The 14492-nt window shown below is 32.5% G+C and overlaps 2 protein-coding genes across 2 annotated transcripts; one reads left to right on the forward strand and one right to left on the reverse strand.

Moving 5' to 3' along the window:
- Positions 1-2403: 2403 nt before the first annotated feature.
- LOC133854853 (uncharacterized) lies at positions 2404-7800 on the reverse strand. Its single transcript, XM_062291119.1, has 6 exons — positions 7642-7800; positions 7378-7512; positions 5982-6140; positions 4760-5020; positions 3046-3714; positions 2404-2856 (listed from the first exon to the last, which is right to left on the reverse strand). The coding sequence occupies exons 2-6, from the start codon at positions 7456-7458 to the stop codon at positions 2767-2769; spliced, it is 1260 nt and encodes a 419-aa protein (XP_062147103.1). The 5' UTR covers positions 7459-7512; positions 7642-7800; the 3' UTR covers positions 2404-2766.
- A 3590-nt stretch (positions 7801-11390) lies between these two features.
- On the forward strand, positions 11391-11957 carry LOC133854552 (putative RING-H2 finger protein ATL21A). The gene has a single exon (XM_062290787.1). It carries the CDS (start codon positions 11391-11393, stop codon positions 11955-11957), a length of 567 nt encoding a protein of 188 aa, XP_062146771.1.
- The last annotated feature ends 2535 nt before the right edge of the window (positions 11958-14492 follow it).

Below are 14492 nucleotides of genomic sequence, written 5' to 3' on the forward strand. Positions count from 1 at the left end.
CTCTGTATGTTACCAAGAACCCTAAGAATAGAGTTTTCGCCATGTCAATCAATTTCTGAGGGTCTGTTTAGGTTTGTAAATTAAAAATGTGTGAATTGATAACATAATTTTTAAAAATAATGTTGAACGTTTGATAAAATCGAAATTTTTCTTTTAAAATCGCAGTTTAATCTTTAAAATTCTACGTTTCAAAAAAAAATATCTATTGCCTGCATTTTGAAAAAACAAATTTTCTACATTTTCAAATCGTAAATTTTTTAAAAGGCAATTTCAAAGCATTCATTTTCTACGATTTGGTTTAAAATCACATTTTTTATCTACGAAATCGCATTTCCAAATACACCTTAAGTTATATGCAGCCACGTAATAAAGTAGGCATATCAAATCCACAACCTGTATAAAATTTCTATTACATTCAATAAAAATAAAGGAAAAAGAAAAAGAAGAGAGGTGGAAAGTATCTCAAATCATTCACGGGTGGAGGCCACGGCATACGCCAACCTTTGGCGGCCTTTGCAAGAGGGTGGAGGTCCACCCTCACTATCTTTTTGTTAGATATAATTAAAAAAATTCATATATATTGTAGGTTTGATGTGTTTTTTTCTTTTTTTTTTTTAATAAAATAATTAAATCTAAAAGCATCAAAAGTCGGGACGATTTTTTTATTTATTTCTTATTATATAATCTGCTTAATGGACAAGTGAAATGATGAAAAGCAAAAAGACAAAAGAATCATGGAAGAAAAAGCTAATTGAGATTAAATTCAGGTAGGATATGTAGTATTTCTTAATTCTTAGGTCGCTTATTTTAAATTGATATGTACCAGTCATGACAGCACATAACACAGAAAAAGAAGAAAGAAATGGCTTGCAGTGTATACAAGTTACAGGGGGTGATGTGCAAGTCATCCCAGAGGCCAAGCTAATTCTTTGGTTGTAAACTGATTCGACTACCCTAACTTCATTTTTGTTGGGGATTGAATCATCCTCTTTGACCATAACGGTGATTTGGCCATTCCCAACCCAATCATCGAAGGAGCTCGAACCACTTCATTTGGCGACAAGGATGGTGCGACATGGTTCAGTTACCTCCAATAGCTGAGTTGGAGTGGTCGAACCCTTCTAGTTGCTTTCTTGGTTGCCCAACTAAAGGTCAAGGGATCAAGCAATTCCTCGTTGCTTGTCTTAGTCTAATGTTAAGTTTCTTTTGATGTAAAATAGTTTTTGTCGTAAAATATTTTTGATGAAATCATTTTCAAAAAAAAAAAAAATTTTGAAAATATTTTCTGATGATTTGGTTAGCACGAAAAAATTAAGAAAAGTGAAAATGTAACTGTCACCGAAACCCGCCAACGTCCGGTCGCCGTTGCCGGACTCCGGAGAGCATGTGTGGCTAGATCCGACCAAAATGGCCGAATTTTGGCCAAATCAATGCCCAGATCCATCCAGATCCGACCGGATTCCGGTCATTTTGGCAAGACCCAATTAGATCCGACCGGCTTCTTCTGAACATGGCCGAATTCCAGTCAGATTCGACCGGAATCCAGTCCACCAGCATCCGGCGATGGCGGCCAAATTTTGACCCCGATAATATTCTAGTGGCCGGATGTTGCCGGATTCCGGCGTCTCTTGGATTCCGACGACCAACTATTGCCTAATTTCGACAATCGAATATCAAACGTGCATGTAAAGACGAAGAGTTTAATTTCGAAAAACAATTTACAATTTTTAAAACCTTAAATCGTTTTTTAAAAATTAAAAAAACTTTTACAATCAAACCGAAAATAATTTTCGTTGATCACTATTTTCGCTCCTACCAAATACCGTAAAATGCCGAAATCATTTTACGCCGAAACAAACGGAAGATTACTCTAAATACAATGTATGAATAACATGGAACGGTGTGGATTTACGCTTTTAAGGAAAAACAAAAAAAAAAAAAAAAAAAAAAAAAAAAAAAAAAAAAAAAAAAAAAAAAAAATTCAAATTGAATAACAAAATTGACACCCCCCACCTAAAGATGCCTAATATTCGAGGAATACTTCGTTTATATATATATAATCGAATATTCGAGGAATACTCTGTTCTCTCACTTAACAATGAGTTTCGCATGCAAAATTCATGACTAAACCCAACCATTCATATAAAAAGAGAAAGTGTTACTCTGGGGTATGGGATAATTTTTGCTAAAAATCTCATATTTCGTGGCTTCCCTCACACCCCAACCAATATAGACTAAAATAAAAAGACAGACACTTTAGAACTGAAAAACATTCCAGCCAACATTTAGAACAGTGAATGTCAATGCGCAGAGGTAACATTTTTTTAAAAATAAAAGAAGACAAACATGCATGTATGTATTTATGTATGGTATCAACAACATATTTCTTCTGCCAGGGGAAAAGAAGAAAAACATGCATGCATGTATTTATGTATGGTATCAACAACATATTTCTTCTGCCAGGGGCAACCAAGGATCAGACCTTGTCTTCATATAAATTGCAGCATATCACTGAAAAACAGGATCCACTTGCCTTCAAAATATTGCACTTCATAAGAAAAGCCCCAATTAAGTTTCTAAACGCACAAGCACATAATTTACACAGCAAAGTGCTTTGTGCTGGTAGCACAATTCTAATTCAGAACAGTCTAAAACCATGTCATGCTTGTTTTCTGAATGTTCTTGAACTTGGATAGCTCCACAGTCAACTGGGAAGTTTACAGTTTACACATGCAGGAAATTGCAGTAAAGATTCAACAAAAAAACTCACTCTATGCGGCGGCGCTTCTTTGCGAGATTCTCAAATACCTGGCGGACATCATCAGCTGTGATTGGCTTCGATGAGTCCTTTGACTCCTGAAAAGGAAAGAGAAGGGGAAAAAAATTGCCAAACAAAAGGAAAATGCATAAGCGTACATGTTGGCACAGTACCTTAAAATAAAAAATGGAACAAAGAAAACGCCAACTTCCATGCTTTCCCTAGGCCCATTCTGCACTATAAAAGCAGTATATAGGCCATTAAGAAGTCTATAATCAAGGACATACCAGGAAAGTACGAAGCTCATCCTTCATATCTGCAATACCATTTAGAATCTCTATTTTCTCTATATGACCAAGTTTATTAAGTAAATTTAGCTCAGTTCCCTCCTGTTGCTGCAACTTTTCTTTCCTCTTCTGCGTTGCCATTTTCTCATACTCCGCAATTGAGTCCTCCTTGTCAAGCAGAAAAGCTATACGCTTCTTGCTGTAAAGAACTAAGCATTCTTCACATCTGCAGAGGACATCGCGCCAGGTTTTGGAAAGAAACAGCGGTTTACTCTCTAAAGCAGGAGAAGCAGCCCCCAGGTTAACTCCAAGAACACAGGTTGTATATGGACAGGCATCTTTTGTGCTTTGATTTGAACCTTCATTCTTCTGAGAATTTTCTCCAAGAGACAAACCTTCCCCATCAGAGACAGATGCAGAATCGGTTTTAGCATGATCTTTTATAGGATAATTATGAGCATTGACATCATTCTCTAGTTTTCCAGATCCACTAGCTGACGATGTATCTTCTGACACATTCTTATCCTTGTTAGTATCAACAATAGCATCACACTGCCTCCCTGCTGCCCATATGGATTGAGGATAGAATCCCAAAAAGGAAAAGGAGGTTGAGCAGGCCCTACATATAAAATCCTCATACAGAGGTTCACCTTCCTCATCTCTTGGAACCTGTGGTACAGTAGAAAGATGGGTATCAATTGAAAAAATGACAATTTAGAAGAAGAAAAAATGCTACGCCAATTTAGAAAGTATCTAAAATGATGTTGGTGGTTTTTTTTCACCCCTTTTTTAGTCTACAGAAGGGGAGCAGAAGTTTTAAAATTGTGGCTTTTCTTTAAAGAATGATTCAGAGAGAGAAGTCAAGCTTAGACACCTTTCAACAAACTACTTAAATGGTAAAAGAAGTGGAATGATGTCGAAATTCACATGCACAACAAGGAACAGTTTGCATATACCTTTATCCACTGTGGCAGGAAAAATTAAAATGAAACTCTTTGAAATAGAATGTTAGTTTCAGTTTCAGCAAACAATTGAGTACATAAACAAGATGAAGTGTTAAAAAAATGACATCTGGAAAAAATAAAAAAAAGGGTAATGCTTTCATTATGTTAAGGCTAACTTTCTTTCAATGAATGGTGGGCACAAACAAAACATAAAACTGATGGTATCACATAACACACAAAGAGGCAAGGGCCTCAAAGTTTGTGAAGAAGAGAGACTCCCAAAAGCTCGTCTAATTACAGCCGAAGCCTAAATTTCACATACAAACCCAAGGAATGCAACTATAGCCGATAATCAAAAATTTTAATACAATGGGCAGTGATCAAAAGGGTTTATGAATGTTTAAATACAATATCAATATATTAACAATATTTCCTTTTATTAGGGTTGTGCTTAGAACATCACGGATCCAGAATAAACGAACCCTTTCAACTGATGACTTATGATCTTAAGCCACATCATTTAACTATTTTTACAGTATAATGGGGATGGGGTGGGGACAGTACCAAAAAGACAGCTTCAGAGAAGAACCAAATTTCTCAACAGAAAATACCACCCACGACAGATGGTGAACCCCAAAACATGGACTGGCTCGTGGTTGCCATGACTAATTGTAGGTGAAACCATAAGATGATTCATGAAAGGTAAAAAGAACAAACAACAAAAGAAATAAAAATGATTTGGAGCCATTGTGAAAGCACAAGCAGCTAACCTCATCAGAAGGCTCAAGACCGAGATGCTCCTCGTGAAACCAGTCCTCACATATACAGCACTGTATCATCTCTACTTGTTCTTCAACAACAGGATCAGGATAGGGCCTACCACACGTGCAGTATGAGCCTTTGAAGTTATGATTATACAAATTCTCAACATTCTCTATATCTTTATTTGGGAAAAGCTTGCAGAAGAACTCCCCAAATTTTGAATTTCCACAGTCGCACCTAAAATTTCTCTTGGTCCACAGTTCCACAATCTTGTTCCAGTAGAGCAATAGAAACCAACATTAGATATAAGCATATAGAAATTAGACAAATTCAAGTATCCTTTAAAGTCTTTACAGAATTGATAAATATGATATGCTTAGTTTACATTAGTATTATAAATCTTCAGATAGAAGGCATAATGGATATATCAGTTCATAGCACAACAGATACCATTTCCATGATCTGTCCAACAATCTGATAGAATATAGAATTTGAATCCACCCAAGCAACCAGTCCAAACAAAAAACAATCATAGTTCAGTTAAGGGGAAAAAACAGTAACCTATTTTTAAGACCATATTCAAAGTATCCAAAAACAAAAATGGTGGTTTGAAATGTATGTCAGACAAACTTAAAGCAATTCATGTTTGTTAAAAGAAACAAGAAAGCAAAAATATTATATCCACAAAAGGAGTGGCTGAAACCCAAGCAAATTCCAGGTCCAAAATATCATGGAGATGAAACCCATATCAAATCCCATAATATCACTATTATGAATTTTAGCCGCTTGATACATTTTCAACAAGTATGGATCTGTTAAAAAGTTCATCACCAGCCTTCACAAATGATCATAACAGAACAATAAGTACATGCTGAAAAGACACAATTATGACATGGAGCTAATTCAAGTAGGTGAAACCATAAGAACTGATTTTGCATTTATCCCAAAAATAAATTCTCTTTTTTTTTTTTAGGCAAATTAAAATATATAAAAAGCAAGAAGAAATTTCATGAAAATAGGTCATTATAGCATGTATCGAACATCTATTCTTTGAAAGGGAAAAAAAAAAAGTTAGATCCCTCTACCCTCATGTATCGAACATAACATTTTGCTTGGCCATTATAACATTATACTATCATTCACAACAAAAATCACAGGCACAATTCATTCGGGAAAAAAATTATGTAACTAAACAATCCTTAGACCTATTAGCTATTGGAGTAAGAATACCTCATGGCCATCATGGCAAGACAAGGAGCAAGCAGTGCAAACTCCAGCATTTCCATCTGGGGTGCAAGTCAGGCATGAAAAAATTGCCTGCCTCTTCATATAACCATTAGTATAAGTACATTCTTTGCCCTCATCACCCCCCAAAACCAGGTCCGCTTCCTAAAAGTCAAAAATTAATGAATAGAAAATAGTTTAACCCAAAAAATGTGTAAGTGCAATATATAAATGACATCAATCTTTTACAATATATGGGGGAGGGGTGGTTGGGACAGAAGATAGGAGATGAGACATAACTTGGGCTTACAAGAAGACTTGAGGCCCAATATGGATCCGTTTGTTAAAATTTTTGTTTTGGTATTCACTATTCACCTTTATGTCACATTAAAACATTTTTTTTCTAACCAAAAGCAAAAAACACTCCCCAAAACACATTAAGAAACATAGCTTAATGATTTTGTAGGTTTTCCTATATAATGAACTAAACTGAGTTAAACATTGAGTAGTAGTAAGGATCAGAAACTAAATCTACTTCAAAAGCCCAATTGAGATGCATGCTTCAGACAGAATTTTTTATTACGTGAAGGTATCCAAGCAATCGGCATTCAAAACAAAGAGGCTGAATAGGAAAAGAGGGAAAATTGTCAAAAGAAATATCCAATAAAATGTATAGAAGACAAAAATGTGAGCTAAAGAGGAAAAAACATGAGCTCCCACCAAATATATTTCCAGCCAAAGCCATCTGACAAGTAACAATCCATTGTTGATGAAGCAAAATAGTTGGGCAAAAACTTGAATTAAGAGGCCAAGACATTTTCGGTTAGCTTAGCTTTTCAAGTACTTGTATTGCTTCCAGAAGCAACACTTACCTTCCATTCTGCTCGGAGGCAAAACAATTGATTGCCACATAACTAAACAGTAACTAAATTAACCATCGGAAAAGCTTCAGGACCAAGAATATGTGATTGCCATTACACTCAACATCATCCAAATAACTAATTTTCCAGTCTTAGGTGTTCAATCCACAGTAACGAGCCACATAATTTACAGAGATTTTCTAAATTCATCAACATTTGAAACTGCTAACCAAAAAATAACTAATAATTTGAATTATATAACTTTTCTATTAGAATAACAAAACGCGGCACTTAACTCTTCCTTATACATATATCTATTTGAGCACAATTTATTCATCAGAAATTCAACGCAAACCTAAAACCACAAACACAACATTTTTTTTTTTTTTTTGATAAGTAAATGAACCACAAACACAACATTTAATTCAGAATCCCAAATTAACATCTTTTCCTCAGTTCTCGTAGCAACCAAAAGATTATAAACCCTGACCACTAAAATATCAAATAGAAAAACTTCGATTATGTGTGAGAAAGAAGCAGACCAGCTCTTGCTCTTCAACGCCCTTAAGGTACTCGTCGATCGACACGGTCTGCTCAGCTTCATCGTCAAACACATCCGCCATTTTCTTCACCAACTACGTTACCAATAATTGCCACGCTCCGTACCCGAGATTTCACTGAAACAAACCACAAAGTTCAATATCAGTGAAAGAGATCGTTGAAAAATGTGAACTTTTTGGGTGCCCTAGAAAATGAAACCCTAGATTCGACAAAAAATAGGAAAGGGGAATTTCGAAGAAAGGTACCTAAGATATTTCTAGGGCACGCAGATGTCGATGAGACTGAAAGAGAAGAAGAAATGGGTTTCGACGAGAGAGAGATAGAGAGAGAGAGAGGTTATGAGGGCTGAGATTGGAGAGTTAGGGCTTTATATGTGGCAAGGACTATTGGGACATTTTCCCGCCAGATCGTGTCACCCTGAGGGAACCTAGGTGTGTTTCCACAAATCAAATGCGTGATATATTCCCTCCAAATTGTGAGTTTTTTTTTTTTTTTTTTTTTGGGGATTTCCTTGTGCTTTATGTTTAATGTTTTCTTTCATCTCTCTCTCTTTCTTTCTTTTTTTCTTTTTTTTTCTTCATTTTATGTATGTAATTATCAGTACCTCCATATGTTTACATGATCTTTTTTTTTCTCAGAAAAGTGAAAGATTAGTAAAATAAAAGCAGATATTTACCTTTTAGGGTTATAAAATGTATATGATCTTTCATGTATACTTTGGTTACGTCTTTGCGCTTTTCCAATAAACTTAAAATTATCTATAAAAACAGTGAATTCATTCCATTTACGTTTAAAATGAATTTAATGAATGATTTTCTTGAATAATTTACTAATAAATTCAAAACAATATATATAAAAGAAATGATACATTTATTTACATCTGTTATATATTTTTTGGGTACATATACATATAATCGAGTTTCAAATTTATCATTAGATTTGTGGGGTTTAACGTGGATCCCATAAATCTAAAGGTAAATTTAAAAATGAGATGTATAAAAAATGTATAGAAAATATAAAAATATCATTTTTCTATGTAAATAAAAAATAAAAATAAAAAAAAAATTGACAATTTATGACTTGATTTAGCTAGCTTTTACTCTTTGGGAAACGAGCTTAACCTGAGTTGAATAACTTTTTTATTTAGACTTTGCTTTGGTTCATTTTTTGAGAGTCATTAAAAATGAAGTTAGCCTTTTTATTTTCAAAACATAAAACAAAATTAGGAAGATAATGGTTTAACATATCTTTCTTTATTATGCCCATCCCAATTTAACCTAACCTATTGAAAATATTTAGGTTTTAGGATGATTATTTTCTTTGGACTAATAATGCATCATTGGGCTTACAATGTACATAATCATACTATCCATAATTATCCACATCAAAGCCCACTGCTGGGATGGGCCTCCATGGGTACACAATCAAATATTGCAGAAAGCAAAAGGCAATGCTCAGTTAGTCTTAAGGAAAGGGTGACAATTTCTATTTGAATATTGGGTTTGGTTTAATGTGTATAATATTGTATAATTTAATTAAACGGGTCAGATCTCTTAACTTTAACTCAAAAAATAAAAGGAGTATCTTTAATTTTTTTAAAGTACTTTTCAAGTTGGAAGTATCATTTGATAAATACAAATTTCTTGCGGCGATTACAGTTATTGAATCTACCAAACTACTCCATTTAATACGGCATTTGGTTTACCAACTCAACGGGGATGCCCTAATTTTTTTTTGTTTTTGTTTTTGTAATCCTAATTATGTCCAATTTGGGCAAAAAAAACAAGGAAGAAGGTGTGTAGAGTTCATAAGCTTGTCTGGCAAACCATTCTAACTCTCATTCTATTTTTTTTCGCTTTTTCCAAAAAAAATTAAATAAAAAAATTCTAATTTTTTTACACTTTTTATATCACATCAATGATTTTTTTATTACTATTCAAATAAAAAAAAATTCACTACAAAACAAAAAAATTTCACATTTTTATAAAACATTATTAAATTATATATCACATTAATTACTTCTTACTACTATTCAAATAAATATTTCAAGAAACAATTTCTTACCTAACAAGCTAAATATTTTGGGCAACCCAAAAGATATAGGGCTCACCTACCCGATGCACTTGGATCCACCGTCCACACCTTCTTTCTTATTAATTCTCATCTCGAATGGCATGGAATTTAGACAGGAAATTCCACAAAATATCCTTAGTAACTCAAGGAAATTTAACCATAACCACTCTTTGGAATCACCCTTACTATATGGACTTTATTGGTGATCCAAGGGCAGGCAAGTGGTGTAGTTATTGGATTAGGATTTTTTAGAATTTCAAATTATGTGAATTCATATCGTTTTTTATATTGAACGGAGTGAAAAATGATAAACATTAAAGATATAAAACGTTATCAAGACTAAAAAAAAAAATTCCAAAAGATTTTTTCTTCAATTTTGAGGAGACGTTTCTTCTTTACTAAACCAAAATATAGTTTTTTATTCAAAGTTTTTATACGATATAAAGTGTAAAAGCCTGATAAAAATATATTCAATTCTCATTGTTAACATGTCACATTTTTAATATGTAACATTTTGCACGCTGTTTGATACATGAAACGATATAAATTTACATAATTTGAGAATCTACAATTTTAAAAAGATTATAAAGAATTTTTATCCGCATTTATCATGTTGTTAGGGTATGGAAATCGTACGATATTATTTCCTGGGATACCATTGTCAAGGTGCATTCTCAAGCTTTGTTTGTTAATTTTTTAATTTTTTTTACTTTTGTTTTTTCTTTTCAAAACAACATATTACCGAAAAATCTACAATATAAACAAAAAAATAATAAAATATTACCCGCCACGTCAGCTTGTTGTGGGGTTGTTGTGAGAAATGAGTGTAGGGATCATTTCTCATAAAATAATTACAAAATACTTAAAACTATTTTCACTTTTTAAAAAAAATAATAATAATAATAATAAAACAATAACAAACAAAGCCATATTTTGACTTTTAAATTGGAATAGGAAAAGGGGCTTGATACATTCACAACTCCCACCTAATTATTGCACAACTTCAAGACATATTGAGGTGGGGCCTACACAATGGGTCCCACCCCAATTCGCTTTGGGGTTGTACGAGAGTTGGGTGGGGATTGTGATTCTAGCATTTTCCATAGAAAAAAAGACTTCTTCAAACTATGGATTTTTAAAATATATAAGGTCTTTTTCCGTCTTTATTGTTCTTTTGTTGTTTCCCCTGCATTATGGAGTAGGAAAATGCTAAGTATTAGGGTATCTAATTATCTTATTTATTTTATATCGATTGACATGATGTGTTTTGACTAATCTCTCATCTCTTGTAAATGAGTTTTAAATGATAAATAAGTGTGAATAGTAGCATTTTACTAAATATATGATGTAGGTTTTTAAAAATGAATAGTTTGATTTTTTTTTTTTAAACATATAAGTAAGTTATAATGAGGTAATCAAAAGAAAAATTAAGGATATATTATTAGGTGATCAAATATATATATATATATATATATATATATATATATATATATATATATATATATATATATATATATATATATATATATATATATATATATATATATTAAAAAAAATTACAAAAGAAAAAAAGAAAAGAAAAGCAAATTATTCTTACATTTGAAGGAAAATTTACAAAAAGAAAATACAGGCTATTTTGACTTCAAAGAGTCCTATCCCATATAGCTTTATTAAACTATCTAGCTTTCGGGCTTAAGGAATGTTACAGCATCTTCTTGTGTTTTTCTGAAATGGCATAGATGTAATTTTTTTAATTAAAAAATTGCAACTATGCTATCCAAAAGGACATAAATATAATTTTTTAATTACATCTATACCATTCCAAGAGAACAATAAGAAAACACCAGAAGATGCTCTAGCATTTCTCTTCCGGCTTTCCTTCACACCTCCCGAATATTTTGTAGCTTCCACTTTCGCACAAATGGCCTCCTTCCAAGTCTTCTTGTCCACCTTCTTCATCTTCTTCGTCCTTCCTCACATAACTTCAAGCGCCATAATTTGCAAAACTTCGTCTTGTGGTGGCAGGGAAAACCTGCTCGTCAACTTCCCTTTCCGTCTGAAAGACATGAAACTGACCAATCGTGCGGCTATCCGGGATTCGATCTCTCATGCAACAACCAAAGCCAGGCAATCCTTACTCTCCCTTATTCCGGTGACGTCGTTGTCGAACACATCGACTACAACAAGCAAGCAAGCAATATATATCGACGACCCAGATCACTGCTTTGCTAGACGCTTCCTGCAGAACTTCACTCTCTCGGGCTCTCCTTTCCAATTTGCAGCTGTCGGAAACTTCACCTTCCTCAACTGCTCGGCCAACAAGACAACGGTGTACGAGTACGGGTATGGGCGGGTCATTCCTTGCGTTAGCGGCAATGACTATAACATGAATACAGAAAACCTTTGGGCTTGGGGGGCCATTAGACATGCCCCAAGCTTCTTAGTGGCTCTGTCATTGCTGATAAGTCCTATAACTAGTCTCTTATAATTACATATCCGATAAAGTATAATATTTCTAATCAAATCTCTTAACTTAAAGTGATTTGATCCCATGAAATATTTAAAATTAGATTAATCTAATCTTTATCAAAGCAAATACAATCCTCTTCAAATCCATAACTTTAACTTTAGAGTAATTTTTTTTTGAACGGTTTAACTTTAGAGTAATTCTACACTAAAAACGTACGGAAACATAGAAACATAGCGGATTAGTCTCTTTTTTTTTTTTTAATACCTTTTCATATTTTTCTGAATATCAAAAAGGGTTGACTAACTTAAGGGGGAGTTAAGTGTAGAATTAGAATCTTAATTAGTTATAATACTATATTAAATTATTATTTATTTTAAGATTTTAAATTGATATATAATAATAAATTAATTATTTAATTAACATTGCAATAGTTTACGCAGCTAAATTTCGGCTCAGTTCTTTTTTTATTTCCTGAATTTATGTTTGGGTCAGAAAAATGCAAAATTCAATCCAAATAAATCCGCACACAAAAACCAGCAAAAACCGAGGAAAAAATAGTCAGAAAAATTAGCTAGTGAAAAACCACTCACCACTAAACATGAATTTTAAAATATATTCAATTGTTTCAAACTATAATTCACATTTCTAAACATGTTTTTTCAATTTTGTTTTTTGTTTTCTATACCATTTAAACATAATTTTAATTTTCTTTTATTCACGATTTTAAAAACAACTATAAAAAAAAATAAAAAATAAAAATAAAAATCGTACATTCAATCGATCGAACCAAATAAGCCACTTTCCACCTTATGTTTAGAAGGACTTTCAATTTGTTTAGATAAGTAAACTGTATTGGATCCTTTCTTAATTAATTGACTATACATATAGGAGATTCCGATCGGGTGCCCCTCATGCTAGCTATTATTTATTCTTTTGTCCATTTCATAAAAATCTTTGCTTTTTTAAATGGGAGTAGGAAAGACTCGTTCAAACTACGTATTTTAAAAGTAGAAGGGTCTTTTTCCTCCTTTCTTTGCCCTTTCGTCTTTAGCTTTTTTTTTCTCCAAGCACTATATCAAGTCAAATACGAGTTTTCGTGGAAAAATGCTCTAAAAAATTTGTAATTTTCTGATGAACAGTCAAGCATTTTGAATGAGTGAGGAAAAAAGAATTAATTAATTGGATGAAATACAAGATAAACAGTTGTGGTGCGTTTGAGTTGGATTAATTTTTTTTTTTTTATTTTTTAGTTGGGTTCAATTTTTTAAAATTGGGTTAAAACGGAACGGGTAAAACATGAATACAATTTTAATTTTAAAAACCCACACAAACATCATTTTCAAACATAATAAAATATAATACAATATAATTAAACACCCAAAGATACCCTAAATGGTTGAGGTGTGTTTGGTAAAAGAGTTTTGTCGTGAATTTTTCGTTTGAATAAAAATAAGAAGTAATTAATGTAATATAAAAATGAAATGAGATTTATTTATTTTTTTGTGAAAAAAAGTGAAAAAATTATAAGTTTTTTGTTTGAATGCAAATAAGAAATGATTAAAGTGATATAAAATTGAAATGAGATTTAATTTTTTTGTAATGCTCTATTTGTTTCGGTATAAAATGATTTCCGTTGTAAAATATTTTCAGGGAAGTTATTTTTCAGAAAAATATTTTCCGTCGAAATTATTTTTCTGTGTTTGGCGCGTACGGAAAATTACAAATATTTTTTATATTTTAATTTAATCATATTAATTTAAAAAATTAAATTTTATTCACAAAATAAAAAATGTTAATATAAAAAAATACAAATTCCGGCACAAAACGGCCAGATCCGGCTTGATAGCTGGAGATCCGACCGCTCCGGCTAGTTTGGCCGGAATCCGGCGACGGTTGCCGAATGTCGCTGGATTCCGACACCGACCAGTGTCGGAATCTGGCTTGTCAGAATCCGGTGATAGTCAACTGTTTGAACGTAAAGGTCGACTGCATTGTTTAAAAGAGAGTCGACTGTAACTATTATCTACTGAAAATAATTTACGCTTTTAAAATGTGTAATTCATTTTCTGAAATTTATTAAGCATTTTTTGTTAAACGGAAATCATTTTTTGGCTGACCATTATTTTCACCCCTACCAAACATCGGAAAATACTGAAATCTTTTTTCAGAAATCATTTTACGTCAAAACAAACGGAGCATAAAAGAAAATTGAAAATATATATATTTGCTAATAATTTTGAAAAGGTGTTAATTTATTTTTTTAAGAAATGAAAAAGAAAGTCAAAACGGAGCTAAAACCATTTGTCAAACACTGCCCTCTTTTTCTAGACATTTTTACTTTTCCTGCCCCTTCTACATGTTCAATATTCTATCTATATGTCAGAAGCATTGAATTCTTTATAGGTCTTTTGAATTTTTTAGACAGAATTTTGTGGTCCTCGTACGTCTTTAAGAGAAGGGATAGTAATTTGTGTTAGCTTACTTGTTTGAGTCGTATGATGCATGTGTACAAAATTATATGAATTAATTATAATTTGATATATATAATTAAAT

This window comes from Alnus glutinosa, chromosome 13 (genome assembly GCF_958979055.1).
Source record: "Alnus glutinosa chromosome 13, dhAlnGlut1.1, whole genome shotgun sequence".
NCBI classification, from domain to species: Eukaryota; Viridiplantae; Streptophyta; class Magnoliopsida; order Fagales; family Betulaceae; genus Alnus; species Alnus glutinosa.